Here is a 15898-nt window from a genome sequence, read left to right on the forward strand (position 1 = left end):
CGCCCAGGGTCACTTTCAGAAGAGATGTAGTCTCTGACTTCAACGGCGGCTTCAGTTGTAGGTTTATCTTCGCAAGTAAAAGAAGAGAATTTGTCTTTGAATTTATCAAAAAAAAAAAAAGGTCCTATAAAGCGTTTTAGGCGGAGACTAAGCAAGTGGAATACGTGCAATTGCACCTCAGTGAAGGTTTTTGTCTCGTGGGTGCCACGTGTTGTGGGGGCCATCTCTTAATTGAGATATTTTTTATATTGTTTTGAAACACTGTTGGACTAGGAGTCTCACAATCGATGTTCATAAGAAAGGCATCAATATAAACCACTTGATATGATCTCAAAGCCATCAATTTTACCTGCGAGTACAAGGAGTAATTTTTTCACTCAAATCCAACCAAACAGATACTACTAGTAAGCATGCAGCCAAACTTGCATGTCATTATAAATAAAACTACAGTTTGAACACACAACACTCATTTAGCCTCAGTACGTCACTTCTACCTCAAATGTCTGTTTCTAAATTTCTACAGCAAGTTAATGTCAAAAGTTCAGCACTGCATGTATCAACAACAACGGGGGGTATGTATTAGGGGCCCGGGAGGTATCTCCACCGTGCTCTCTATATATCAATCAAAACTCACCAGTTTATCTGAATTACATTATATGGCATCATCAAGTCTTCTCTACCACTAGAATTAGTCACAAGCCAACCATTTTCAGCCCAAAACAGTGCTGGAAACCTCAATTTCATTTTGTCTCAACTTCCGCTTTCATGCTTCCAGAAGTTTCCAGAGCAGCCGCCAAATCGCAACAGTAGCAGGAGGGCAGTTACAAATGTATTTGGCTGCACTCTGAACTATTTACAGACCGGGGGGGAGTTGTTACCTTAGCGTTTGTCTCAGAGGGAATGCGGTCAGCATGTCCGTACAAGCTTTGATGACATCCAATGTAGCCAACTATTTTCTTCCGTTTTGGTATCCGCAATCCTTCTCTTACCTTTGGCTTCGGTTTCCCTGGGGATTTCCCTGGGGATCAAGCCTCTTACCGGTGGTTGAGAGCTGCTTGTTTCTTCTAGTGACGCTTCAACAGCCCGATTCACCATTTCCAACACCTCGCTCATCGTTGGGCGCGATTTTGGATTTCTGGCCAAGCACCGGTTGGCTATAATGGCTAGCTTCTGGGCCGACCTGATGGGACTGTTCCTTCCGAGCCTTGGGTCAAGTATCAGCCGAAATTTCTTTGGATCTGCCAGGTATAGTTTTACCCAATCCAAGAGCTTCTGTTCATTCTTGGGACGATTACGCTCCACTGGGCGTCTACCTGTGATCAGTTCATACAGGAAGACCCCATAACTCCAAACATCACTTTTGGACTTCAGATGCCCGGTCCGGACATATTCAGGAGCTGCATATCCCATGGTTCCCACAACCTGAAAAATTGCGCAAATTGAACTACCATCGGTAACTCGATGAAAAAACTTTATAAGATAAATAAGGAACTGGAAGCCTACAGTCGTGGAATCGATGCATCATGCATGGAGCAGTAAAGTGCAAAAAACATGAAAAAAAATAAGTTTCTCATCGCTCACTTGTTATCTTTGGGTACATGAATACACTTGTATGGTTGCACATGCTATAAAATATAAATGACCTTTTCCAATAAATGTAAAGCATTTAGGAAGCCAAATCTATCTTGAAGAATACCGGGATTACCAAAAACAAAGCTTCCGAAACCAGTAAAGTTCTAAGAAATTGAAAGATTGGATTCATAGAAACAGAAGTGTCCTTGGTTTAAACAGGAATTCGGAAGAGGAGATGACTCCACTTAATGCAAAACCAAAAGCAATAGCAAATGAACATGAAATAAAAGATTAATACAAGACTTGTTAACAGCAACGGCCCAAACACCAAAGTTTTAGTGATGTAGCAGCATCTCAATTTTTCAATGAAGTATTAGTTTATCAGAAGCACTCACCAAAGTGCAAACGAACATATTATATATACCTGGGATAACATCCAAGCAACTAACTGAATGTGAGAATTAAAAAATAATAACTATTAGGAACTTCCATACAATTCCACGTGTCTCCATTAGATTACCAAAATTTGGGTCATAAGAAACTGCCCTGCTTTTTAGCCCTTGGCATTCTCATCAAGTCACCGATTCCAACTCAAGTAACCTATGATCAGTGACATCAATCCTTACATGATAATGTTTTAGGTAAGCTATTACAGCACTTGGAACACTATAGGCCATAGTCCATGCAGAAATTATTTTGGGAGAAGAATGAATTATTTTTATTCATTCGAGTGTGACCTATATATACAATTATAGGATATCTATGCTATATACAAGTCTACTCTATCTTCAGTTACAACATATCTATGCTATCTAATAAGTACAAAATAGCTATATTTAAATTTTAGGAATACAATCAAATCTAAATGAGATACTCTGCCTAATATTCAAACTGAATTATCTCCTCCTTGAATTTCGGGACCTTATCTCAACTGCATTCTTTGATTTATATTTATCCTGCTATCCCCCCCATTCCTTCTCAATTCTCCACACTCCCCCTCAAACTAGACTCAATATGTTATTCAAGCCAAGCTTGTAGCTTAAATCATCAAATGTTCTCCTCAGTAGAGCTTTAGTGAGAATATTCACAACTTGACTGTTAGTAGGTGTAGGAAAGCTGAAATACTCATTCTTCTAACTTCTCCTTGATGAAATGCCCGTTGATTTCTACATGTTTTGCCCGGTCATGATGAACTAGATTTTTTGCAATACTGATAGTCAATTGGTTATCACACAACATTTGTACTGGTTTAGCAATAATCATTTGTAATTCTTGTAGCAATCTTCTCAGCCATATTCCTTCACAAAATCCTTAAGTCATAGCTCTAAATTCAACCTCCGCACTTCTTTTAGAGACCACCGATTGTTTTTTGCTACACCAAGTGATTAGAGTTCCCCATACAAATGAGCAATATCTGGAGGTTGACCTCCTATCCATAGTTGTTAAAGGCGCACCTAGGCGCATGGCGCCAGTTCGACGCCTCGCTTGGGCCGAGGCGAGGCGATTTCAACGAGGCCCTCGCTTTGCACGGTGAGGCACCGAGGCGAGAGGCACGCCTCATGAAACTTAGGTTTTAATTAAAACCTAGGCAGCCCAATTCCTTCCCTCTTCTCAATTCCAGCACGTATACATTACAACATATTTACATTTCTTTAGTTTAAGTAAATGTCCACATTTTCTTTTATTTATATTTTACCTTCCATTTACTTTAATACATAAATGTAAATAAGAAAGTACCCCTCATTTGGATTCAATAAAAATATCTAAAAAATTAAAATCCATAATAATAAGAAAATAGAATTTTGGTTTTAGTACAAACTCAAGATTTAGCGATTTTACCACTCTCAAAATACATACCTACTATTTCTTGAAAAATACATTAAAAATCATTTTAACAACAATGAATATTAGCTATTAAAATATTAGGAGATAGTTTTTTAAAATGAAAACATTTTCTTATATGTCTCCTTATAATGCGCTAATCTTCCAGACTTAGAAAAATAGCATTTTTTAAAATGAAAACATTTTCTTGATTGTGGACTTGTAGTGTTTATATGTTTGTTTAAAACTTTGCATGATGATTGGTACTTGTTTGAATTTGAGACTTTAAGTTTGAACTTTGATGATATTTCTAGTTTAGAATTTGCATGATAAATTAATCAACTTTGATGATGTTAGTTTAGAATTTGAAGATAATGAATCATTAATGATATGCATGTGTTATTATTGATAATTTGATAGTTTTTTATGATTTTACAAAATTTTGAGTTTTTTTTCTAAAAGGTGCGCCTTGCTTCGCGAAGGCGCGTCTCGCACCTCAGGCTCCACGACCCTTTGCACCTCACACCTTTCAGAACTATGCTCCTATCAAGAACTACGCCAGCTCAATCAGCATCACTATAAACTTCTATCCTTCGATTTTTTGTTTTTCTGAATATTAACCCTTTGCTTGGAGTCAACTTTAGGTACCTTAGGATGCGGTAAACTGCTTTCAGGTGTTCTTCTTTAGGATTATTCATAAACTGACTCACAATATTTATAGAGAATTGGAATCCTATATCCGATCTAGTATGTGATAGGTATATAAGTTTCCCCAACAAACGTTGATATTTCCCTTTGTCAATTAGGACACTTTCTTTGCCAATGTCTAATTTTGCAGTAGATTGCATAGGGTGTGTTTACTGGTTTGCAACCCAACATACCCGTTTTATTTCGAAGATGTAGGATATACTTCCTTTGAGAGAATGAAATTCCCTCTTTAGACCTTGCAACTTCCATGCCTAAGAAATATCTTAGTTTTCCTAGATCTTTGATCTCAAACTCCCTTGCAAGCACTTCTTTGAGGTTCTTGATTTCAGGCATATCATTTCTTGTAACAATGATATCATCCACATATACAATAAGAATAGATAATTTACCTCCCAAGGAGTGCTTGATGAATAGAGTGTGATATGTTTGGCCTTGATTGTATCCATGCTTCTTGACAGCACTTGTGAATCTTTCAAACCAAGCCCTAAGAAACTGTTTCAATCCATAGAGTGATCTTTTTAACTTCCATACCTTGTTTCTCATAAGATTAGTTGGATTCCATGAGAAATTTCCATGTAGACTTCCTCTTCTAGATCTCCATTTAGAAATGCATTCTTCACATCTAATTGGTGGAGAGGCCAATCCAAGTTTGCAGCTAGGGATAACAATACTCTGATAGTATTTAGCTTTGCCACTGGGGCTAATGTCTCTTGGTAATCGATAGCATAGGATTAGGCGAAGCCTTTTGCCACTAGGCAGGTCTTAAAACTATCAATCTTCCCATCCTCCCCATATTTTACTATAAACACCCATTTGCAACCCACATGGTGTTTTCCAGGTGGTAGATCTATTATTAGATCTGTTATATTCCAAGTCTCATTCTTCTCCAAAGCTTTAATTTCCTCAAGGACAACTTCCTTCCACTTAGGTTGTTGAAGGGCTTCCTGAATAGTGGTGGGAACCTGCACTTTGTTTACATTTGAGATAAATGCACTGAATTTGTGTGAGAGACCCTTGTATGATATGTAGTTTTGAATAGGGTGTTGAGTGCATGATCTTACTCCCTTTCTCAATGCAATAGGCCAATTAAGGTCCTTATCAATAGCTGTAATATAAGAATTCTCACCAATAGTGGTACTTTCCCTTACCAACTAATCCGAGTTAGTACCTTGGTTAGTCCTGGGGCATGCTTGTTGTTCACTATCTTTTTTATTAGACTTTCCCCGAGAGTAAACTTGAAGTTCCTTGCAAGGGTGATGAATGATAGAAGGGTTTGAATCAGGTTGCTTAGATTGTTGTTGTTGCCTGGCTAGGAATAGAGTCAGGTTGCTTTGGGCTAGGAATTGAGAGGATATCCCAAAATTGATATTCTTGAGGATCATTTAGAGTGTTCTCCCCCTGAATATCAAGTTTGGGATAATAGGGTCGATGTTCCAAAAAAATTACATCCATTGAGGAAAAGAACCTCTTGTGCTTGGGAGAATAACATTTGTAACCTTTTTGATGAGGAGAATAGCCAAGAAAGATGCATTTGATGGGTTTAGGATCAAGTTTGCTCCGAAATTGGTGGCGAACATAAACAAAGGCAGAACAACCAAAGATTTTTAGTGGAATGTGGGAAAGAACCCGAGTGTGAGGAAAATCTGACTTGGAGTTTGATGTTAGAGGGTTCGTGAGGGCATTCTATTGATAAGATAAGTGGTTGTAAGGATGGCCTCACTCCAAAAATGTTTAAGGACATTGGTAGAAAACAATAGTGATCTGGCCACTTTTAAAAGGTGTTTGTTCTTGCGTTCTACAACCCCGTTTTGTTGGGGTGTATCAATATAAGAACTCAGATGGATAATGCCTTGATTTGAAAGATAAGTACCAAGGATTGAGTTAAAGTATTCCTTGGCATTATCTGTTCTCAAGATTTGAATTTTGGCATTAAATTGTCTTTGCATCATTGAATGAAAAGTTCGAAAAATGTGACCAGCTTCAAACTTTTCTTTCATAAGAAATACCCAAGTAAGACGAGTATGATCATCAATAAAAGAGATAAACCAATGAGAACCAGTAATATTTTTTACTCGAGAAGGCGGACGCATCACTGTAAACCAGTAATATTTTTTTAGAGTATTGATGATAGATTTCACACTGAAACACATGTGGATCTTGATTCTTAAACAATGAGGGAACAATTTCTTAAGGTAAACAAAATTTGGATGTTCTAACCTATAGTGCCATAACATGATTGCACTATAATTGTTCGAATGAAAATTAGAGAGACAAACATTGTGTTTAGTGGAGTAGCAATTGTTGGAATGAACTTGGTTGTTCCCGAAGTTAATCATTTTAAGAAGGTAGAGTCCCGAACATACCTCAGCACTGCCAATCGTCTTCCCTAAAGTTTGATTATGAAATTCACACACACTTTTTGAGAACTTGGCAACACAAACAAGATCAGTAGTAAGTCTACTGATTGATAAGAGATTGCAGTCCAAATTTGGCACCAAAAGAACCGATTTTATAGTAATATCCTTGGATAGAGAAATAGAACCTATTCCCACTATCCTTGAAAATGAGCCATCTGCAATCTTTACCGTCCAATCTTTGTCACATGGTTGAAAGCTGGTTAGGAGATTGATATGCCTAGTCATGTGGTCAGAGGGCCCTGAGTCAATAATCCACATGGTAGACAATTCTCGTTTAGCGGTGAAAGCATGTAAGGAATTACCTTTGTGGGCTACAATCCAAATGCCAGTGTAGAGGACTGGGGAATTTGTGCCTTGCCAAACATGTTTTGTAGCCATTCCATCTGCTCCTTGCTAAACAGATTAGGTGTTGAGGCGATGTTAGTCTCCTCCATAGAGGTTAGGTTGCTTTTTCTCTTCCTTTCATGGGCCAGCTTCCAATCTGGTGGTTTGCCATGTATTTCCCAACAGGTATCCCTAGTGTGTGTCCTGTTTTGTGACAGTGATCACACCAAGGACACCCTTTTTTTTCTGTTTGAATGTTTGTGGGTTGCCTCAAGTGATTAAGGCTGAATGCTCCAGATTTGGAGTTGCAAGTTTTAGCATGATCTTCATCTTGCTTTCCTCCCTACGAACTTCAGCAAAAGCCTCCCGAATACTTGGTAGAGGCTTTGTACCAAGGATTCTTCCTCTAACTCCATCTAGGTTTTTGTTCAAACCTATGAGAAACTTGTATAATCTCTTCTTCTCCACAATCTGTTTATATTTTGTCAAGTCTTTTGAACACTTCCATTAGATAGTATCAAACTTATCCAATTGAAGCCAGTACTTATTCAGGAAGTTAAAAGTACTGTGTAACATGGGATTCACCCTGCCTTAGATCATCAAGCATACTTTCAATATCAAACAACTTAAGAGGTATTTTCAACGTGTGAGTAGGTTTCCCTAGCAGCTTCCCAAATATCTTGTGTAGTGTCATATAACAAAAAAATTTCACCTATTTCGGTTGTCATGTAACTAATGAGCCAAGACATTACCATGTTATTCTCAGATTTCCAAATCCGGAGCTTTGGATCTTCTTCCCCTAGTTTGCTTGTGGCTCCAGCTAAGTAATCATCCTTCCCCTTTCTGCATATGAACATCATCACGAATTGGGACCACTGAAGGTAATTCTACCCATTTCAACTTATGTCCAGTAATGGCAAACATATTGTTGTCAATGGCTCCCGTGTTATTGGTTGGTAAGGGGATGATCTTGAAAGACTGATTGCTCTTGCCAGCCATGATGTAAATTAGCAAATCTGAAGGTTGTTGGAAGAAGGGATTGGAAAAAAAAAAAAACTGGGTTGTGCGGCGGTTAATGCCTAGGGTTTGACAACGAAAGAATTCTACTCTGATACCATGCAGAAATTATTTAGGAAGAAGAATGAATTATTTTTATTCATTTGAGTGTGACCTATATATACAATTATAGGATATCTATGCTATATACAAGTCTACTCTATCTACAATTACAACATATCTATGCTATCTAATAAGTACAAAATAGCTATCTCTAAATTTTAGGAATACAATCAAATCCAAATGAGATACTCTGCCTAATATCCAAACTGAATTATCTCCTCCTTGAATTTCAGGACCTTATCTTGGCTGCATTCTTTGATTTATATTTATCCTGCTATCCTCCCGATTCCTTCTCAATTCTCCACAGTCCAAAAGTGCCGGTTGAAATTACTCCCATAGTTGGATCATGAACATAGTTACACAGAACATGGTATGTTTAGATTCATGGTACGTATTCAGGTACGAGGTATATTACTTAGCTAGATACACATTCATGGGGGTAGGATTAGTTGGTTCGCCAATTTGGTTCATGGTTCGCTTTGAATAATGTATCAGTACTCTTACTAAAATTTGAGGGAAAAATTCTGTTATATTCATAAGATATTGCAATGAAAATAAGGTTGAACTAAAAGTAAGTCTGCAAATCTTCAATTGCATAAAACAATAATGGTAGAACTTAAACCCGGGGGGGGGGGGGGGGACTGAATGCTAACATAACAAATTTAAAGCAATCGCCTCAAAAAGTTAAAAGATAAAAGAGCACCTAAATACCAAATCTATAACCAAATTGTTTATAATTTACTTTTTTCCACTGTCTTTGGAATTGCTTCCTTTCACAAGCTTAGATGATGGCTTGTATGTGGCAGCAGCAAAGCTCTTAAGCAATCTAATGTAGCTTCCTCTTCATTTGGCATTTCAACATATTCACTATCTAGAGAACCCCATCTCATCTCCTCCAATCTGGTAACACAGTCCTCTTAAGTTATCATTCCAGATCAATATCCCCTCTTCTATAAAGTCCAACTTCATACTTTTGACAAAACCCTGATTGAAGACGAATAATCTAGTTTATCAACCCTTGAAATAATTTTGGGATCGATAATTTTGACGATTAAAGTCATGTCCCTCCCTGTTCCAGTATGCGTTCATACCGTGAACAGACTCAAGCTACCAGGAAAACAATTCATGGGGGGGTGCCACACATTATGTAACTATGATCATGACAATTCTTATGAAAACTGTTAAGAGTGTGACTCAAAATTGATTGAGTCTGTTGACAGTAGAATAAAGCATGTCGACCGTTAGGTTAAGTTTGGTCTTTAAGCTTTGCTGTTAGAGACTGCAGCTCCAATGGCCATATTCTGTTAATTCATCCTAACTGTAGCTAACTTCTTAACGAACTTCTTGATACCATCGAGTTTCTCTATATAATAGAATCAAAGCGGGCAAGAGAAGTAGAGAAAAGCTTTCATGTTTTCATTATACTCAAAGTGCATAGCACTGAATTGGGTGAGAGGATAAGGACTGTGAGGCGACAGTATTTCTGCAAGCCGTCAACAGTTTTATCAACAAAAGCATTTTGAGAAAACTACTATAAGTATAAATATATACATATATAACGTGGTCCTAGTTGCAGCCTTCTATGATGAATAAATAGAAGATATATATATATACATATATAAGATAGAAAAAGTAGCAACTTTAATATCAGGTCATTTCTTGAGCTGGACTTTTATTGAACTCGACCTTCTTACACTATAAAAAACTCTGCCTAGTGTGTTGAAGGTGGTCCTCCTATTTACAGTAAATTTCCAAGTTTGGATAAAAGGAGGGTTGGGTTAAGTACCCCACAGCAATCAAAAATTGATCTGATCAAACATTATGAAGTCTAGATACCAGAGATGTAGAATTTATGTAGCTAACCCCACCTAGTGAGATTAAGTCTTGTGCCTCTTGTTGTAGCCTTCTCCGTAAAAGACATGGAGACATGATCTATAGGTCCCATTTTCTTATAATTCTATAACAAATACTTAAATGGTTTATAAATTTTATATTACAGATCTCAAGTAGTCGGGACAAAGATCCATTGGGTAGATTAGTTATTCAGTGTGTGTATAGGCATACCGCTGTTGACACATGGGATAATCCGTCTGAAGGACCCAATCTAGCCAATCCAAAGTCTGACAGCTTTGCATTCCACTGCTCATCTAGTAGAATGTTAGAAGATTTGAAATCTCTAAAGATGATCTGCAACAGATATAATGCTGCATATATTACTACTTGACATATAGAGAGAATTTTTCTTTCTGTAAAATTCTATAATGCTGTAAAATTTTTCTTTGCCGTCTGCAGATCACAGCTTGCATAAAAAAAAAATTGTAAAAGAATTATCAGTTCAAAATATTGGGGGGGGGGGGGAGGGAACCTGAATGTCCATTCCTTCATGAAGATATGCTAGTCCACGAGCTGTGTCCTGAGCTACTTTTAGCCTCATGGCCCAAGAAAGGGGTGTTTCTGACCTAGTTGATAAATGGTCCTCCACACTTCCGTTAGGCATGTATTCATAAACCAAAAGCCGCTGGATCCCTCTTTCATCATCTTCAGCACAGTAGCCCAATAATTTGACAAGGTTTGGATGCTCAACCACCCCAAGAAAATTGACTTCAGTCACCCATTCCTTGTGCCCCTGCTAGCCAGACATTAGTTGAGAAAGGAAAGTTAACATAAAGACTAGTAACCTCGTATCTCCCCCCAAGCTGCTAGATTTTTTTTTTTTTCTGTAAATAAGAAATGCATAAGGCTAAAACCACAAAGTGTTTGTAGATCCTCACAAAATAGCAAGGAGGCAAAACTAGCAAACAACAAAAGTAAACCTAAACATTGAAGAGAGAATAAGTTCTCAAAACCAGGGATACACAACTATCATATGAAGAAGCCAGGCGTACATTTACCCCTTGGAAGCATAATATGATTGCCGATTGCTAAAGATCTGCAGCAAAGATTTGCTGGATTCTGACACTTTTTAATTAATGTAAAGACACTATTGAAATCTCTTTAATTGACAGTAAACACCAATCCCAACACCGCTAAGCAACTCATAGATAATGTTGGAACAACAACACAATATCAAGCCTAAATCGTAACACAAATTTTAGTTCACCAATCATTTGTCTATTGTCATATTTTCTGTCAGGGTCTTATAGCTCCTATCATAGCAAAGAGTCTCCCATCAAACCCTGAATCTCCCTTCCCCACCCTAGGGCTAGGGCTAGGGTTCCCTCCCCCCTCCCCCCTAGCACACACACACCCCAAAGAAAAAAATAAATAAATGGAAACGTAATCTAATTAGTATGCTCACCCTATGTTTCCAGGGGTAATATTGTCTGGATACACTAAAGTCAAGCTGGAGACTTGGATCAAATCCCCTGAATCTTACGATTGGGGAGTTTAAAGAACCAATTCTGCGCATATAATGAAAGCCCACAATTTATCCCCTATACTCATAAAAAACTGATCATTCTTGTTCTACATCTCAATGTGACATAAGAATCTTCAGTTGCAAAATAATTAAATCATTAAACCAACAAAACAGAGACACAAGAAACCTTACCTGCATTCCCTTTCTTCCTAATTGTTTCACAGCAACATCAAGTTTCTTTTGTGCGTCTTTAGGATTCTTGATGACACACTTATATACACATCCAAAGCCACCCTCTCCAATTTTGAGAGCACGGTTAAAATTCTTTGTGGCTGTCTTTAGCTCCAACAACGTGAAGATTTTGAGATCACTAGGCCTCGGGGATAAACTCGGGAATGGGCTCCTCCCCAGGGACTCCGTGCTGGTGGCGGCAGAAATGTTCTGGGAATTTAGGTCAGACCCGGATATCCTCGTGTCACGCTCGGTAAGATTGGAATACGAGGACGGTACTGATGTTGCTGATGTTGACTTTGTAGTCTTGGTTTCATCCTTCTTTTCTCCAATGTAAAACGGGAAACACTTCATACTCTCTTGCAAATTACAGCAGTTGTACTGCAAATTAAGATGTATAAAATGAAAGCCTCAAAATCATCAGGTCATTCAAAGAGCAAGACACATACGATATTATCTCACTTAAGATTAGTTAAGAACAAGCTGTCTGCAGAGAAATTTATGCTTTCTCACTAAAACATAGAATGACCAATAAGAACAAATAACACAGAGAATAACAGAAACAGGAAATAATCCAAAAATACCATTAACTTGAATAGTGCCCCTTAAAAAAATATATATAAAATCAATTCAACACTCAAAACCCAATTTAAACAGGCAATAACAATTGACAAAGAAAATGCTAAGCTCCCAATTTCCATCTAAAACAAGAAGAATCTCGGAGCCTCGAATGCTCAAAACCATATCCTAACCACTCTAAAAGTCCCCAGGCAAAAGGCTAAAGCAGAACCAAATCCAACCATTAAAAGCAACTACATCAGAATGTGTGTAATCCATCTAATGACAGAGCAAGGGAACTCGAAATTTAAACAAAACCCACCTTCAGACTCATCGATCTGGAAGCAGATATTGGCGTTTCAAGGCTGAAAACTGAGAAACCCCAATTTTCTGGGAGGCCTTACAAGAAGAAACCAGTCAACACGAGGCAAGGACGAGAAGTACATGACCATAGAGCAGTCTCCACACGGCAAACCATGAGACCAGGCCAGTTCACCAACCAGACGGAAACGATGTAATCCCAAAGACCTTTGTATAGGCCGAGACGAGACGGCGGAGCTGCTACTCTTGGACGCCCCCATGAGTGGGACCGGATTAATAAAGTCTTGGCTGGTGGGGCAGGGGCAGGCAGGCAAGAGATTGAAATCAGGGGGCGAACCGGAAAAGTCTCCTCCGGGTTGGAGCAATAAATGGATCGATACCAATCCAGTCAAGCGGAATGGAATACGAAACCAATAAATACATAGCTTTTCTTGGAATTTTCCTCCATTCCGATGATTCCGGGTTGGGGGGGGGGGGGGGGGTCATCTACCATCGTCGGATCACGTTTACTGGAGGCGGCCTTCTCGCTAGAATCGTTCCACTTCAGTCATCCATCAGCCACTCAAATCTATCAGCCTTCACCGCCTTCGTGGTAGTCTTAACCGTTCCGTAATTTTATTTTCTTTCATATTTCTTGAGAATTATTACTAAAATAAATAATAAACATTAGCGTGATGGACTCGCTTTCTTTAAATAATAAACGTTAGCGTGATGGATTAGCTTTTTTGTGATGACCTTCGCTGCGAGTCCATCACTCAATTCCTTAATTTCGTCGAAGGAAAGAGAATTTAGAGGCTGTTTAGCTTACCACTTTTAATTGTATCTTTTAAGTTAGTTAGTGGTTAATATAAAAATTATATAGTGTTTAAGTTGATAGCGTCTTTAAATAAATATGTTTTTAAATTATAAATTAATAGTTATGTGTTTGATTTGTAAAAGCTATAAGTTGTCAAAACTTGATAAAAATACTAAAATAAATATGATATTAAATAATACAAATAAAATTTATAAAAATATTATTTTTAATAAAAAATAGATAAATTATACATACTTATTAAAAAATATATCAATATAATATGTATATATCTTTTACTTTTTTCTTAAAAAATAGTATCATTAATATATATAATATATATATACCTATAAGTGTATATATTGTATATGCACTTACAAGTTGGGGACGCCACCAGCGATGGAGGAGGCGACGATCGAAGCTGGAGGCTAGGCCTAATGAGGCGATGGCGATGGCTGGAACCAAATGAGGCGATGGTGCGATCGAGGTTAGAACCAGATAAGGTGATGTTGCGACCCACCAACACGAGTTGCTTGCGACGCCCCAGCTGCACGACGGCAATGGCGATGGCGGTATGGAGAAGGGGCGACGACGGCGGTGATGGCAAAGCACAGCATCGAAGAAGATGATGGAGAAGAGAGCTTTGGATAACGATAATGAAGGTTATTTTAGTATTTTTGTTGGTCAACAATGCAGCGTTTCTAGCAAAGCTGGGGTACTAGCTTTTGCTAAACCTTGCTATAGCAGCTTTTCAATGGGATAGCGTATAAGTTGAAACGCTAAGCCAAACAGTTAACCATCAAATGCACCATAATGGATTAGCTGCACAAATAACTTGTATGCGGTTAAATCACTAAGCCAAACAGCCTCTTAAACTAGCGACCCACTAAAATAACATAAACATATCATGATTGATTTTTTGTCATTCAAATTATGTCTCTAAAGAAGATGGATTCACTTTTTTATTAATTATTATAATTAATTTAAATTATATATTTCTAACGATGGTAAATTCTCATAGTCAGTCTTTAAAAAATTTGTCACCCTGATTACCTCACTTTTCTTTTATCTAATTCACAAAAAATCTTATTATTTATCCCTTAGCTCAGGCATTTCTAATTGCTTTTTTGGGTTGAATCAATAATTGTAATTTGGGTAAATTATTTTGTTAATATCCGGACTTTAGATTCTATAATAAAATTAGTGGTAAATCTATGCGATACACGGGAGAGTTTAATTTAAAAATAAAAAATTAAACTTGTTATTTTAAATAATTATAACATAATTGATAGTTATATTTTTTTTTTTAATATTCAGTCTTTTATCAAAATTCAACTTTAATTAATTATTCACTATTTAGCATGTTAATGGATAACACTCTTAATTCAATATACTGTCATTTAACGTGCTAAAGAATAATTAACACATTAAATAAGTCATTTAGCAAAATACTTATAAATTATTTATTTATTATTATATTATATTTATTTATAAATAAATATTATAAAACTTATAATATATCCTTTCAAAGACGTTCGTTATTTTTTATTTATTATATTATAAATATAAATTAAAACTCTTAAATGTGAGAAAGAACAAGTTTTTCAACAATAACAAAACTTTAAAAATATAATATTTTTAATGAATTTTAACTTATAAAAAAATAAGAATAAAATTTTTGATTTCTTCAGTATTCTTAAAAATGTGATACCTTAAAATTAATTAGCATTCAAAAATCAAAGCATTTGACAATCTTAAATAATTTTTTATGAGTTTGTTAAGATATCAAGACTATAATATAATTATTAAAATAAAAATAATAATTAATTAATCACTACCTTTGATTTAATGCAAGTTTTTTAGGGAAAAATTCACCATTGATTTACACTTGGCAAAATATTTTACCTGACTATCCTATTTTAAAATTATATATATAATAAAGATATAAATATAAGATTTTAAATAAATGGATAATTTTTTATGACTTAATTAATAGTTGAAGTTGTCTATTAATATTTTTTAGAAGACCCATGCAACTTTAATACAAATTTTAGAGACAAAAAATAGGTTGACAGATTTTTGGAGAACAAAAAAATTACAAACTATTATATTTTAATATAATATATTATATATTATTATATTATATAAAGATAAGATTTTATTTAATTGACAAATTTCGGTGACTTAAGTGTCTATTCATATATCTCATAAATAGTATTTATTTCTTATTAATTTATAGATTAATTAAATATTTAATATTCACATAATAATGTATTGGAAAACCTATAATTAGCATTGAAAAACTCATGTATTTAAAATTTATTATTAATTTTACAGTAATTAGTACTTATTATTTCAAAGTAATTGAAAATTTTAAACTATTAGTGTAAATTATTAATGCAATAAGTACTAAATACAAATTATTAATGCAAGTTTTGGGGGAATTTGTTTTTTAGATTATCGTACTTATATATATAAATATATTATTATATTATATAAATATAAGATTATATTTATTAAATAATTTTTTATAACTTAATTAATACTTTAAGTGTCTATTCATATTCCTCATAAATAATATTTATTTTTAATTAATTGAATGATTAATTAAATATTTAATAGTCACATAATAATGTATAAGAAAACTCATAATTAGCATTGAAAAACTCATATATC

At 35.8% G+C, this 15898-nt stretch overlaps 1 protein-coding gene across 1 annotated transcript; it reads right to left on the minus strand.

The window, feature by feature from the left end:
- Positions 1-290: 290 nt before the first annotated feature.
- On the minus strand, positions 291-12974 carry LOC127788677 (serine/threonine-protein kinase PCRK1-like). The gene is made up of 5 exons (XM_052317235.1): positions 12431-12974; positions 11512-11931; positions 10327-10587; positions 10026-10148; positions 291-1422 (listed from the first exon to the last, which is right to left on the minus strand). Exons 1-5 carry the CDS (start codon positions 12440-12442, stop codon positions 907-909), a joined length of 1332 nt encoding a protein of 443 aa, XP_052173195.1. The 5' UTR covers positions 12443-12974; the 3' UTR covers positions 291-906.
- Positions 12975-15898: the final 2924 nt, after the last annotated feature.

Source organism: Diospyros lotus, chromosome 13 (genome assembly GCF_014633365.1).
Source record: "Diospyros lotus cultivar Yz01 chromosome 13, ASM1463336v1, whole genome shotgun sequence".
NCBI classification, from domain to species: domain Eukaryota; kingdom Viridiplantae; phylum Streptophyta; class Magnoliopsida; order Ericales; family Ebenaceae; genus Diospyros; species Diospyros lotus.